Source organism: Paramacrobiotus metropolitanus, unplaced genomic scaffold (assembly GCF_019649055.1).
Source record: "Paramacrobiotus metropolitanus isolate TYO unplaced genomic scaffold, Prichtersi_v1.0 Parri_scaffold0000003, whole genome shotgun sequence".
NCBI classification, from domain to species: Eukaryota; Metazoa; Tardigrada; class Eutardigrada; order Parachela; family Macrobiotidae; genus Paramacrobiotus; species Paramacrobiotus metropolitanus.
The window spans coordinates 1230793-1242586 of NW_026570223.1; the positions used below are offsets into that span (position 1 = coordinate 1230793).

An 11794-nucleotide genomic window follows, 5' to 3' on the forward strand; every position below is an offset into this window, starting at 1 on the left:
AAGAATATCTATTTCATGGGGCATCCATTTTCGCTACTGGACAGTGGTCACTTCGGTGACCACCAAAACACAACCAGTTGAAAGCCCATAAAAGGTTGTCTTAGACTACCAATCTGCAGAATGTTGCGACTTACACTGAGTTTACTAGGAAATTTTGTATAATGGCTGTAATGTACCCCATTGCCCGTTGTTGTCAAAATGATACCATGTTTTTTAAAATATCACCAGCGGTCATCCATTTCACGTATTACAAAAATATAAGTTGTGTCAGGTAACACATAGAGTCAACTACCTAACCCATTTATTTAGATTTTTTCGCATCACGCGGATGGCCAGGAGGTGTTAGCGACCTCCGGTCACCCGTGGTATAAAAAAATGGCCGACTTTGGTGGCCACTGGCGAGTGCATGTTAGACTTATACTTAGTGGTCAAGTTTTGTAAAATGGACCTCAACATCTTAACTCGCTAATAAAACTGAAAAATCCAAATTCCCATGCTACGTTCAGGTACAGGAGCAAAAGTCCTCTACGGTATCACTTTGATATCAATGGGAAGAAACAGGTTAATGCAGCTATTTGTCTTGGAGATTACATTTACAGAGTGCACTTACGTGAGTTTAAAGTCACTTTAACTGAAAGCGGAGAATCTGACAAATTAACGTACTCGTGATAATTTAATAAGTGCCACAAACAGTGTCCTTGAAAACAATCCACGATACAAGTTTAATATATCTGTAGAAACGGTTCTCATTGCATTAAACACACTGATCCGGGGCATGTACAGAGTATACAGCTTCAGTTTTAATTATTGGTCTGCTTATTAAGTTGTTATATACCATATGTTTGTCAAAGATAATTTAAAAACACCATATTTTTATGGTAGCTTGCGTGCAAACGACGCTTGGCACATAATAGCATTAGCGGAAAACTGCACCAAACTTTGCAGTTTAGAAATCCCGAATTTACGAAAAACAGACAAAGAAGAACAACAACAGCTATCATGAGCAATCAGGGCGACAGCAAAGCAAACAACTAACTAGAAAAATAGAGTCGATAATCAACATATACCACGGCAAATTACACGACGGTGTAATTCTTGTCACATCCCTCGATAGCCAGCAAATCATACTGTGCTTATGGTTAACATTTTCTGGATAGGTCCAACCAGTTGTGTAGCCGCAAATTATTATTAGCCGCTTCCTGTTGGACAAGCTAAAGCTGTGCCTAACGGAACTGCTGCAGCGCTCCACTGGAAGGTGTCCGCTGCTGTAGATGTCATCTGCTGCACATACTGGACACCGGTGCCGTCCACACCAATAACATTGACTGTGTTTTGCGCGGTACCACTACCGTCGCTCCTGACCTACAACATGGTAAATATGCGTGTAAAGGTCATCAGTAACTATTAAAGACAATTTCGATACTTTATACCGTGGATACGCCGATATTTCCACGTTACATATGAAAGCAGATTGTGATAAGATTTACCATGTACGCCGCATTCCAGTTCCCGGTAATTGTTGCTGTGATGCCGGTCGCCGTTGCTGGCGCCTTCTGCTGTTGTGTGTATTCGTTGACGTATTGTTTTCCGGTGTCTAAATTAAATGGTAACCAAATTGGTAATAGTATAGTTAGGCAAAATAGTAGCAAGTAGTGTTCCTTACTGCTCCATCGGTAGATGGCGTACGGTCCCGTGGATGATTGCGCCCATTCAAATTCCAAATCGGTTGGCCCGTAGCCAGTGATAGTGGGCGGTCGGCCGCTGGCCACCTGCGAACATGTGGCTGATGTGGCCGTGGCGGAGGTGGCCGTGCAGGCGTAGAACTGGCTAGACTAATGCAGATCGAACAACCGTCAACAGTAGTAACACTTACAGAGTACTATTCTGATTTTGATGGTATATTGTAATAATAAAATTAATATATTTCGGAATTCTTAGCTTATTACCTGTGTTTGTACGTATGTAGTTTGGGTCATCTGATCCGTCCAGACGGCGGCTACCGGCCCGGTTACACCAACTAGCATACTGGTAATAGACACACCGTTAGCTGGATTGACCGCTGTCACGAGTTTATTTGTCCGGTCCACTTCCACCATACAAGTGCCTGCAAGTTTAAACAAATGTACCGAGAGTACCGAAGTAGGGGAATAATTTGAATATACCGGAGAACATGTAGTATTTGCCATTGTACAAAATGGACGCTTCGTTAATAGTCGGCGGCGGATTGGAGCAAAAGTTCACCGAACACGGTGTGGTCGTACCCGTCCCCCCGGATGTCCCGGAACAACCGAGAGCCGTGGCAAAGGGCTGGCTGGTGCCCGCCCACTGAAATGTATCGGCTGTACCGGTGTAGGTCATCTGCTGCACCACCGTATTACTGCTGCTATCCAGCCCGATGACGTTAACGGCATTCGGCGTTGTGCCAGCGCCAGTTTTGACCTTAAAAATCATAATATGTGACAAGTGGCAACTGTTATCGATGGTGAATATCCAACGTGTTGTGCAGAAACAAACGATTTATGTATTTTACCAAATATGCTCCAAGCCAGTTTCCGCTGATTGTCGCCGTCACACCAGTGCCGGTTGTTGGCGCTTTCTGTTGCTGGCTGTATTCATTGACGTATTGCTTAGCCGTATCTGGAATAAGACATATCTGTAGCATACGCTTTACAGATCTGTCAAGGTATTTTAATTATTGCAGTTTATGTACTGCTATAACGGTAGATGGCGTACGGCCCCGTTCCGGTACCGGACCATTCGAACTCCAGATCATTGGCCGTGTAGGGTGTAATGGTGGCCGGGCGTCCTTGGGTTACTTGGGTACATGTTGCTGTCGTGGCCGTAGTGGCGCCCACGCATGAATAAAATTGGCCAGCCTATTAAAGATCACATTATTAGACAGAAGTTACCGGAAATATGCAGTACTAAAATAGCCAGCGTAGAAAATCGTATTGTTAAACAGAAATTATCAGAAATATGTGATCAGCTTATTAAGGTCACGATATTTAAAACGAAGCGTCGGAAGCAAAAGTACAAAATAACAGAAGCATCCTAAAAAAATGTTGTACCTGCGTCTGGACAAATGTGGTGCCGCTCATTTGATCCGTCCATACCGCCGCTACCGGTCCCGTAACGCCGACGAGAATACTGTTGATGGTCACACCGTTCGTGTTTGTCGGTGTGACCATCTTGGTGGTGGCGTCCACCTCAATCATACATGTGCCTACATTCCGTATAACCATCCGTTAGTGAGAGATAAGCTGGAAGGCTATCAAAATTCTTGTACCAGAGAACACATAGTATTTATTATTGAAGAGCACGGACGCTTCGTTGATGGCTGGTGTTGGCGTGGCGCAGAAATTGACCGTGCAGGGCGTGGTAGTACCAGTGCCGCCGGTTCCAGTGCCGCCGGTGCCGGTACACTGCGACGTAGTGCACTGTGCCACATCTGCAGGTGCATACAATAAGAAATTAAGATGGTGTTATATTATTGCTATACCTATGATAAATTAGTGATTAATTTCTAGAAAGCTAAACTGATCATTCCGAACGGTCGTTCAAAACACTTATGTGTACAGTTACGAGTATTTAATGTGCGTTGTCTGCAATTAATTTTAAGGTTTACAGTTAGATTTTATTAAACTACGCTTTTTTTAAGAGTAGTACTGGATAATTATACTTAGTATGGGTGTACAGACTAATAAAGACTTACACAAGTTTGACGCATCGCAAGCGATGTTGCACTGGTACATGATATTCAGCCATTGGCAGTCCGTGGCGCTGATCATATTCAGTTTCGGGATACAACCAGGTGTCGTGGTTATGGTGGTCATGGTAAAAGCGTTACCCGTTGTCGCAAAATCAGCGGGTTGATTATGCTAGAAACCGTGAGGAATATTTATAACGAATTTTTTAACGTAAATATCCCAGGCAATATTTCCGTACCGTGATACTACAGTAATCATAGGCATAATAGCCCCAGTATGCTTCCGATTGGTTGTATTTGCGGTATGCTGCCTGGAATGTTAGCGATAATGAAGTGCAGCATATTATAAAGTGCAATAAAGTTTAGTTTTGCTCTTCAGTGTTTCCGAAACCATGCATAACGGAGAAAACATATTGCTGGAAATGGCCGAGTAAGTATAGCACAATTTGCGTATTACTACACGTTAAACGCACCGGTACGCTGAGCTGACTATCCGGAGCTACTGTAATAAACGAGTCACGGTCACCCCGCTCATGTTCGTTGCGCTTCCCCAGAGAATTGACAATGTAACGCAGGATGCAGCGCGCTGTTGTACTGCAGGCGGTGGCGTCACGGGCTAGGTAGACTGGCTGCTCAGCGGTCGTCGAGGGAGCACGTACCCAACGACCCGGCATACTGGACGAATAGGCGCTTACTCCTCTACAGACACAAAATCACTTTAACTGGCACCCAAAACAATTTAAAATCACGAGAGAACAACCTCTATAAACATACAATCACTTAATACCGGCATTAAAGTAATTCAAAAATCACTTAAGTGCTACTGTGCTTGGCTGAACACAATACACGTCAACACGTTAAATATAGTAAATACAGTATGTCTGCACGTTAATTTTTTTGAAGGACTGAATACCATCATAACATACCATATTGCAGAGTTATACGAAGAATTATAAATTTTCTACTGAATACAGTAGACAATTTTGAGATACTTTGATTCGTGTTGGAAAATGTTTTTACAGAACCTACGTGCCAGTGGGAATGGTAAAGCGAATCTTAAAATCCGTCGTTGACGTACACGGCACCGCCGTAAAGGTGATACAGCTCTTCATGCCTCCGGTGGTCCCCGATAAGAGAGCGATGGCGGCGTTAATAGCCGTCGTTTCCGTAGAAGCTGATAACGGCAGCATTCGATAAGTAAGGGCTGACCATTCTGTCAAATACCGTGAGAGACCTTACTCATTTGCGGATCGATACAGTACGGGATGCGGGATTTATCCCAGCGCGAATAATCCGGATTGGAGTTGGTTGTTGCTACATGCATGAAATACGCAATGTTAGTACATTGTCACCTAATACAACACTTTAATAAAAGTAAAATCCTGTTATGATCTTGTTCGAATGTAGATCTTATCACTTCGAGTTTAATACAAAACATATACAGCTGCGCACAATTATTTTTTGCTGTTTCTATCTATACGGTGCAACGTAAAAGCAGTAAACGTAAGACTTTAAAGTAAAGATTAAATAGGCATTGTATGTGTACATATTTATGTTTATTTTTACCATAAACGAATAAACTCCTTAACAGAAGCAATAAAACTATTTGCGGAGCCATTTTTAGACAAATTCTAAACAATATAATCGGCTGCGACGTATAACGTGGCCCACAGGAGCAGCTGTACGCATAATATCTTAACCAGTGCCATAAAACCATTGTCCGCTATACCTTTTATATGTTTGTCTTATTGAAGAGAATTCTTGAAAAATCTACGACTTGGCGAATTTTAAATAATTACTAATTATGATGTGAGGAGAATATACGCTGACGTACGTGCTCAGTAAGTGCTTAATGTGTTTCCGTTCCAGCTGGGCTGTCTGAAATTCGGATAATCATTAACTGATCACGTGTACAGAAAATTGATGTAGCAGTTTTTATAAATCTGCAGAATGAACAGTCGATAGTATGTAATCAACATATCGTAGACACATAAATTATGGAATTTTCCTGCAAATGTCCTCCTTTTCAAACCAAAAGATGGCATACTGACCGCTTCAGATAATATTGATTTTTCTCTTTGTATGATTATTCTGCATTTTGAAAACATCTGCATTCTTGAATAATTAATATTATCACTAGATTATCAATGAATCAGATCTGCCATGTTTTGTTATATTTTCTCCTTGCTTAATAACATTTCATTTGCGTTTACAAAGAAGTTTAATTTTTTTAGTATTGCATGATTAATTAAAGTAATAATACTTCAAAAATGCGTGAACTGGTAAAATATTTGTTTAATGAAGTGGAGGCATTTTTTGAGTCAAATGTGAAGTACAGTAAGCCATAGTATTATACAAGTCTGCTGTGACAGCACCAAGTCAAGTACCGGTATTGGCATTTGTAGAATTTGTATTATTTCATAACAGACACCAAGTCTACATGCATCACTTTCCCACGTTGCGTACACTGTACGCCATTTATACTCATAAGAATAACGCGTAAAACAGAGAATTTGTTGTCGCTCTTTTTATTACGTTGTGCAACCGCAGCTGATATATTGTGCGGTTGTGTTGAAAAATAATAACATTGAAATATTTTCTACCTGGCAATATCCGTGCTAATACTGATGACGATAGCGCTTGTGATATTGATGTTCCAGGAGCAAAAATTTAACGAAGACACACGACAAAGAGCCGAATAAATCTCACCAGATTTATTTTCGTTTAATACTACAGCGGTTTACCTGTAATCGCATGATGTTGCGGATTTTCGTGCTTAAATTGATTTATAATTTAGTTGATATGCATAACGAGGATTCGGTGCTGAACAAAACTTGTACTATTAAATTTTGATACAGAAATTATAATTTACAACCAAGATATCAATCGTTATCAACCAACGCTGAAATTGTAGTAAACCTAGCGGAGTGTCACGTTATCGTTTTCGTTGATTCTGCATCCTGCTGCTCATTATGGGGAATCTCAGTTCGCGGCGGGCAAAAATTTACGAAGTCGAGATCAGCCAAAATCAACGGCCTATACCACCGCGTAAATCTGACGCTGTCAAACGCCGACTGTCTGACGTCATTCCCGATACCCTACCGGCACCAACAGTGAAGAAAAGCGATTCCACCATAAGTGCGTTTTTAATAGAACGTTTTCTAACGTTTTATATACTCGCAATAAATATTTATCATCCTGCGAAGCCTATTGCACGCAGTACAGAATCAGCTACTGAATCAACATTTTTTGGTTTTATATATATGTTACCGAAGCTTTGATTTACTGAGAAGGCGCTAAAAAACGCAGTTTATGTAATTACAAGTATATTTATTTGATATCATGATGTGCTCGTTCAGCCGCTGTAACGGTGACCGATGTGACCATATGTATAGAAGTATAGTTTTTCGCCAGTTTTTTAACGTCGCACACTGTGATGCTTGCATCTGTCTGCGTATTGTTGGGATGCGACATTATTCTGTTGTAATATTGTATTGTGGCGCGTGCTTTTGTATCCCTAGTGTTTGTTATTTGCCAGATATCCCCGCAAAAGATATTTCATATATAACCGGCGAAAACGTTCCTAAATCAAAAAGCTCAGATTCGTCTTCCAACGGTCACAATTCCAGTGACAAACCGGGAAATCGACTCCACAAACCCAAACTAATAAGCCTGAAGGAAGTCAGACAAGTAACTACGTCAGTTGCCGCGTCCACCACCGCGATCTTATCACCACAAGAGTTGGATGACCTTAGCTAAAATTAACAGCAACTAACTTTTGTTGCAGTAATTTTCTGACGAAACGCATCTATGGCCTGGACAAATCACCGCGCAGCTTTATTGAATCATTATTTCCTCAACCTACACGCTTATTTAATTATCGCTTATTATGGGTATCATATGACCTTTTGGCCGGTTTACTAGTAGCCATGATACATTTCACTCAAGGTACAGCGAGCTTAATTTATGTATATCATTTCTGCATTATGTATTGGAAAAAATAGAGACCTTTATGCCTGTTCTTCAGAATTTGCCACGGCCATGACGGGAAGTATGCGGCCCACACAGGGATTGTACATTTCCATCTTTCCGCCTCTTATCTACGCCTTACTAGCCACATCCCCGCACAATTCACTGGGCGCCATGCCCATAACCGCCGCCGTTGTCGGCGTGTCGGTTATGGGCATCCAGGAAACCTATTATCCGCAGCAGTACGATGCTGCGACGGGAACCCTCCTGTCGAATGGCGCACAGTGGGACCTTCATTTCCAGGTATCCACCGGATTGGCCTTCTTTGCCGGCTGCTTTATGGTATGGCTTTCCACAAAATTCACTGTGTAAAAACCAATATTCATCATCTTTAGTACACAAGGATCGCCAAATTAAATGCAGTAAAAAAAACCAAAATTCAGTAACTCAGACAAACATCAGACGCGATGGAATTACTGTTATACATATAAATGCAAAGGTCAACTCTAGCATAAAAAGTCTAGTGGGAAGCCGCAACATATCTTCCAGACGTACGCAATGCAAAAACAACTATCGACTAAAGCAATTGTTTCTGCAGATAGCATGGGGATTACTGAAGATGGGCTTTCTCTTCACAATCATTTCTCCATCGGTGATGGACCCCTTCGGGCTGGCTTGTATGCTGCAGTCGATCATGGCACAGGTTCCTGCCGCCTTCGGAATACAGGTTCCGGTCAGGTTCACTTATGCCAAACATTTCCGTGTACGATGCACTTTACACCTTTAGCACAGACATAAGTAATATTATTATTTATGTATTATGTTTGGTTGTTAGGATCTCATCTACTTTCTAACAAATATCTATTCCATCAAAGTGTGGGAAGTCGTCATTTCCATATCATTTGCCAGTGTGGTGCTTGTATTCCGTGAATATCTCCAACCAATTATTTATCGCAAGACTAAACTTGTCGTCCCCATTGTAAGGTTGACTGAAACATATAATATAGCGAAAGTCATCAAAACTTGTGCTGGTCTTTTAAATTAGGAGTTCCTTATGTTTGTTGTGGTGATTGGTTTGAGCTATCACTTTCGCTTCCAGCAGCGATTAGATGTCCGCGTTGTCGGCAGTTACAACCACGGGTAAAGAAAATTAATAGCTATGATTTTTTAAACGTATACAGTATGTTGCAAATTATGCATTAGTACTATTAAATATATTATTTCGACTTAGTCCTGGGATAAGGTTATTTAATTATGCTGCAACTGATTCAGATAGGGAGGTTGCGCTGGTGCACCTACGCTACGATTTATGTAAAAGCTTATAAAACTAATAAAGTTGATAACTTCACAGTTAAGCAACAGCGCAAATCTGTGCTAACGAAAGATCAACCAAGCTGCTTTCTTTGTGTTGCAGTCTACCATGGCCAAGCATGCCCGGCTATGACTACGGTTTGAACATTGTCTGGCATGGATTCTTCTGTGCCGTTATTGCTTACTCAGTCACGCTGGGTTCAGCGCGTACATTAGCCCGTAAAAATAAGGACAACATCAAGACCAATCAGGAGCTGATCGCCCTGGGCTGTGCTCATCTGTTCGGGTCGTTTTTCTCCAGCTTCATCGTATCGGCACCCATGGGGCGGGGCATCATCAACCAGTCGATGGGCAGTCGCTCGCAATTATCGGCGCTCTTTGGCAGTGTTTTCTTGGGGATTATTGTGGCATTTGCCGGACCGGCGATTTCTTATTTACCTCAAGTAGGCATTACAAACTGATAGTGTACTATCTTACTAATCACTTTTTAGGATAATAGGGAGTTTCGTATAACCGCGAGGCCCAGTAGAGTATATCACCGAAAACTGCCATTTTCTTATCGATACGGATGACCAGATAGACATATGTTTAAACAAGGTCACGCCCTGCTATCGCGCTTTATAACGATGCTTTCTGTTTTCTAGTGCATAATTTCGACAACGATCGTTCTGTTCCTTGTGTTTTCTTTACGGGGATTTACCGAGCTGCCAAAACTGTGGAAATCTAACAAATTTGATGCGGTAAGGAAAGCGATAACTTTTTCTGTTTCCTAATTACAATTTTTCAGACTTGGGCGAGGGCTGATTAGTTTGCTGCTGCACTTTAAATGCTACTTTGCAGCTTGTCTGGGTTTTGACCTTTGTCGCATCCGTTACACTGAATGTGCAAATCGGATTTTTACTTGGCATAACACTCTCCGTTGTTGGCTTAACAATTCGTACCCAAAGGTTAGAGCGAAGTCGGGTTGTTTTTTTTAAATAGTTTCAATTCTTAATCTTGTTTATCGAATTCAAACAGTCCCAAGGTACGCGTTCTTGGTCGATTAAAGAACTCAAATGGATTTGTGCCACTGAAATATTATAATAAGGTAAATTTCACCGCCCTACATTTCTATCATGATGCATGGGTTAATAATACAGTAATTTGCAGGCCGAAGAAATCGCTGGTATACGGATTCTGCAGATCAACTGTCCACTGCACTACGCTAATGCCCATTATCTAGTCCAGGATGTGCTCACGTTAGCCATGGAGCCGTTCGTCATTGCCAAGAGCAGCTTTACTAACGAGAGTAACCTGTTCAATGAAAGCGGGCATTCATTGCGCTCCTTCCTCGGCACGACATCGGTAATGCCAGTAGAAAACATCGGTATACAGTTATACAGTTATACTGTATCTACTGCTGAATCTGTGTTGATTCACTATTAACTATGTATCAAAAACTAATTATATTTCACAATTTGTTCTCGAGATTGCAAGTTGATTCACATCCTGACTGTAGAACCCAAAACTGTACCGCTCCAAAAACCGCTTCGATAATGGTGATAAAACTGGCAGCGGTACAACGGAACGGCCGCGGTTTACAAGGAAGTTATCCAGCTCGCAACCAGAAGAGTTTCCCCCATATAAACCGCCAACATCCACGACACGCATTTCCAATGAGTTTATCATGATTGCCGGCAGTTCGACCAGTAAGGCGTCCCGCGTTATTCTGGATCTGGGCACGGTTGGTTACATTGATGCCGTAGGAATTCGCGGTCTGGAACAACTGGCCAGTGACCTTAAGGTTAAAGCTATCGAGCTGATTTTGGCGCAATGCAAAGGTAACATCAGACTCCTTGCAAAACATTTAGACATTCAAATTTCTTTCCTGCATAAGATTAATCTAGTAGTAAATATCAGAAACTTCGAAATACGGCAGCTATCTAGCATTTCGTAGGTTCTGTGCGCAAGCAACTACGGGAGCTGGAACTTGGCAAAATAGTGCCAGAGCGGAATATCTTTCCCAGCCTGGTGGATGCTGTGAACGAATCCAGTCGGCGCATCCGTATTAAGACAATTGAAGCCCAGGGCACGATTCGGGATCGAGAACGGCGCGATGTACGGTTTTGGGATTTTCCAGTGGCCAGTCGGATATCTGGATTGCCCCAAATCAATTATCGCAAAGATTAGACTGGTTAAGGCGTAGCTATACTGACTGCTGCAAGATCTGCACCGATGAAATTATTACTGTCCTTTGAGCTTGCTTTAATAATTTTACTGACTCTTTTGTGTGCAGTTGCGTGTACTTGTTGTAAACTCTGCGAGGTGGTACCTCTCAGAGTTCACCATGACCCTGATGCGTAAATTTTATCAACTACTGAACCATTTGATAATACTGTGCAAGATCCATTTCGTCAACGACATGTTTATACCAAATGTAAAGCACTGAAAAACATTGAAAACTAAATTGTAAGAATACGTCAATTCTGTGAGTTAATAATATTATGCACTTTACTGCCTTGAGCAAACTTGGATTCCCTTGGGAATAATTCCTGAGTTGTAGCTTTTGATGACGACAGGTTGCTTTACAGAGTACGGTTATTCAATACAACCAACAGAGTGCAGTATTAAACGAAGTCAAAGTTTTTTCGGGACTACATCGCAGGCGTTTGCGCAAACCTACTGACTCAAACGTTGCGCAGGAATTTTCGCCGTTACTTTCAGTACGTACTTGTTAATACAGAAAAGTAAGAGATAACATTAAACGACACCTGTGCATGCTATACTATCCCGGGTGTGATCATAAAAATAATTACTGAATGTGAGCGA

At 41.7% G+C, this 11794-nt stretch overlaps 2 protein-coding genes across 3 annotated transcripts; one reads left to right on the forward strand and one right to left on the reverse strand.

The window, feature by feature from the left end:
- Window positions 1–793: 793 nt before the first annotated feature.
- On the reverse strand, window positions 794–5405 carry LOC129595620 (mucin-5AC-like). The gene is made up of 15 exons (XM_055492682.1): window positions 5273–5405; window positions 4946–5020; window positions 4736–4880; window positions 4180–4405; window positions 3946–4017; window positions 3713–3878; window positions 3287–3448; window positions 3069–3223; window positions 2711–2876; window positions 2531–2637; window positions 2163–2439; window positions 1947–2104; window positions 1664–1832; window positions 1488–1594; window positions 794–1362 (listed from the first exon to the last, which is right to left on the reverse strand). Exons 1-15 carry the CDS (start codon window positions 5322–5324, stop codon window positions 1189–1191), a joined length of 2211 nt encoding a protein of 736 aa, XP_055348657.1. The 5' UTR covers window positions 5325–5405; the 3' UTR covers window positions 794–1188.
- Window positions 5406–6409: 1004 nt separating this feature from the next.
- On the forward strand, window positions 6410–11402 carry LOC129596208 (solute carrier family 26 member 6-like). Of its 2 annotated transcripts, XM_055493433.1 has the most exons (14): window positions 6410–6844; window positions 7245–7404; window positions 7494–7654; window positions 7734–8017; window positions 8274–8438; window positions 8511–8654; window positions 8721–8815; window positions 9090–9429; window positions 9631–9726; window positions 9827–9933; window positions 10004–10073; window positions 10136–10330; window positions 10485–10806; window positions 10923–11402. In XM_055493433.1, the coding sequence occupies exons 1-14, from the start codon at window positions 6679–6681 to the stop codon at window positions 11153–11155; spliced, it is 2538 nt and encodes an 845-aa protein (XP_055349408.1). In that variant the 5' UTR covers window positions 6410–6678; the 3' UTR covers window positions 11156–11402. The 2 variants fall into 2 exon arrangements, with proteins under 2 accessions (XP_055349408.1, XP_055349416.1); XM_055493441.1 differs by lacking the exon at window positions 6410–6844 and having other exon boundaries at window positions 7275–7396.
- Window positions 11403–11794: the final 392 nt, after the last annotated feature.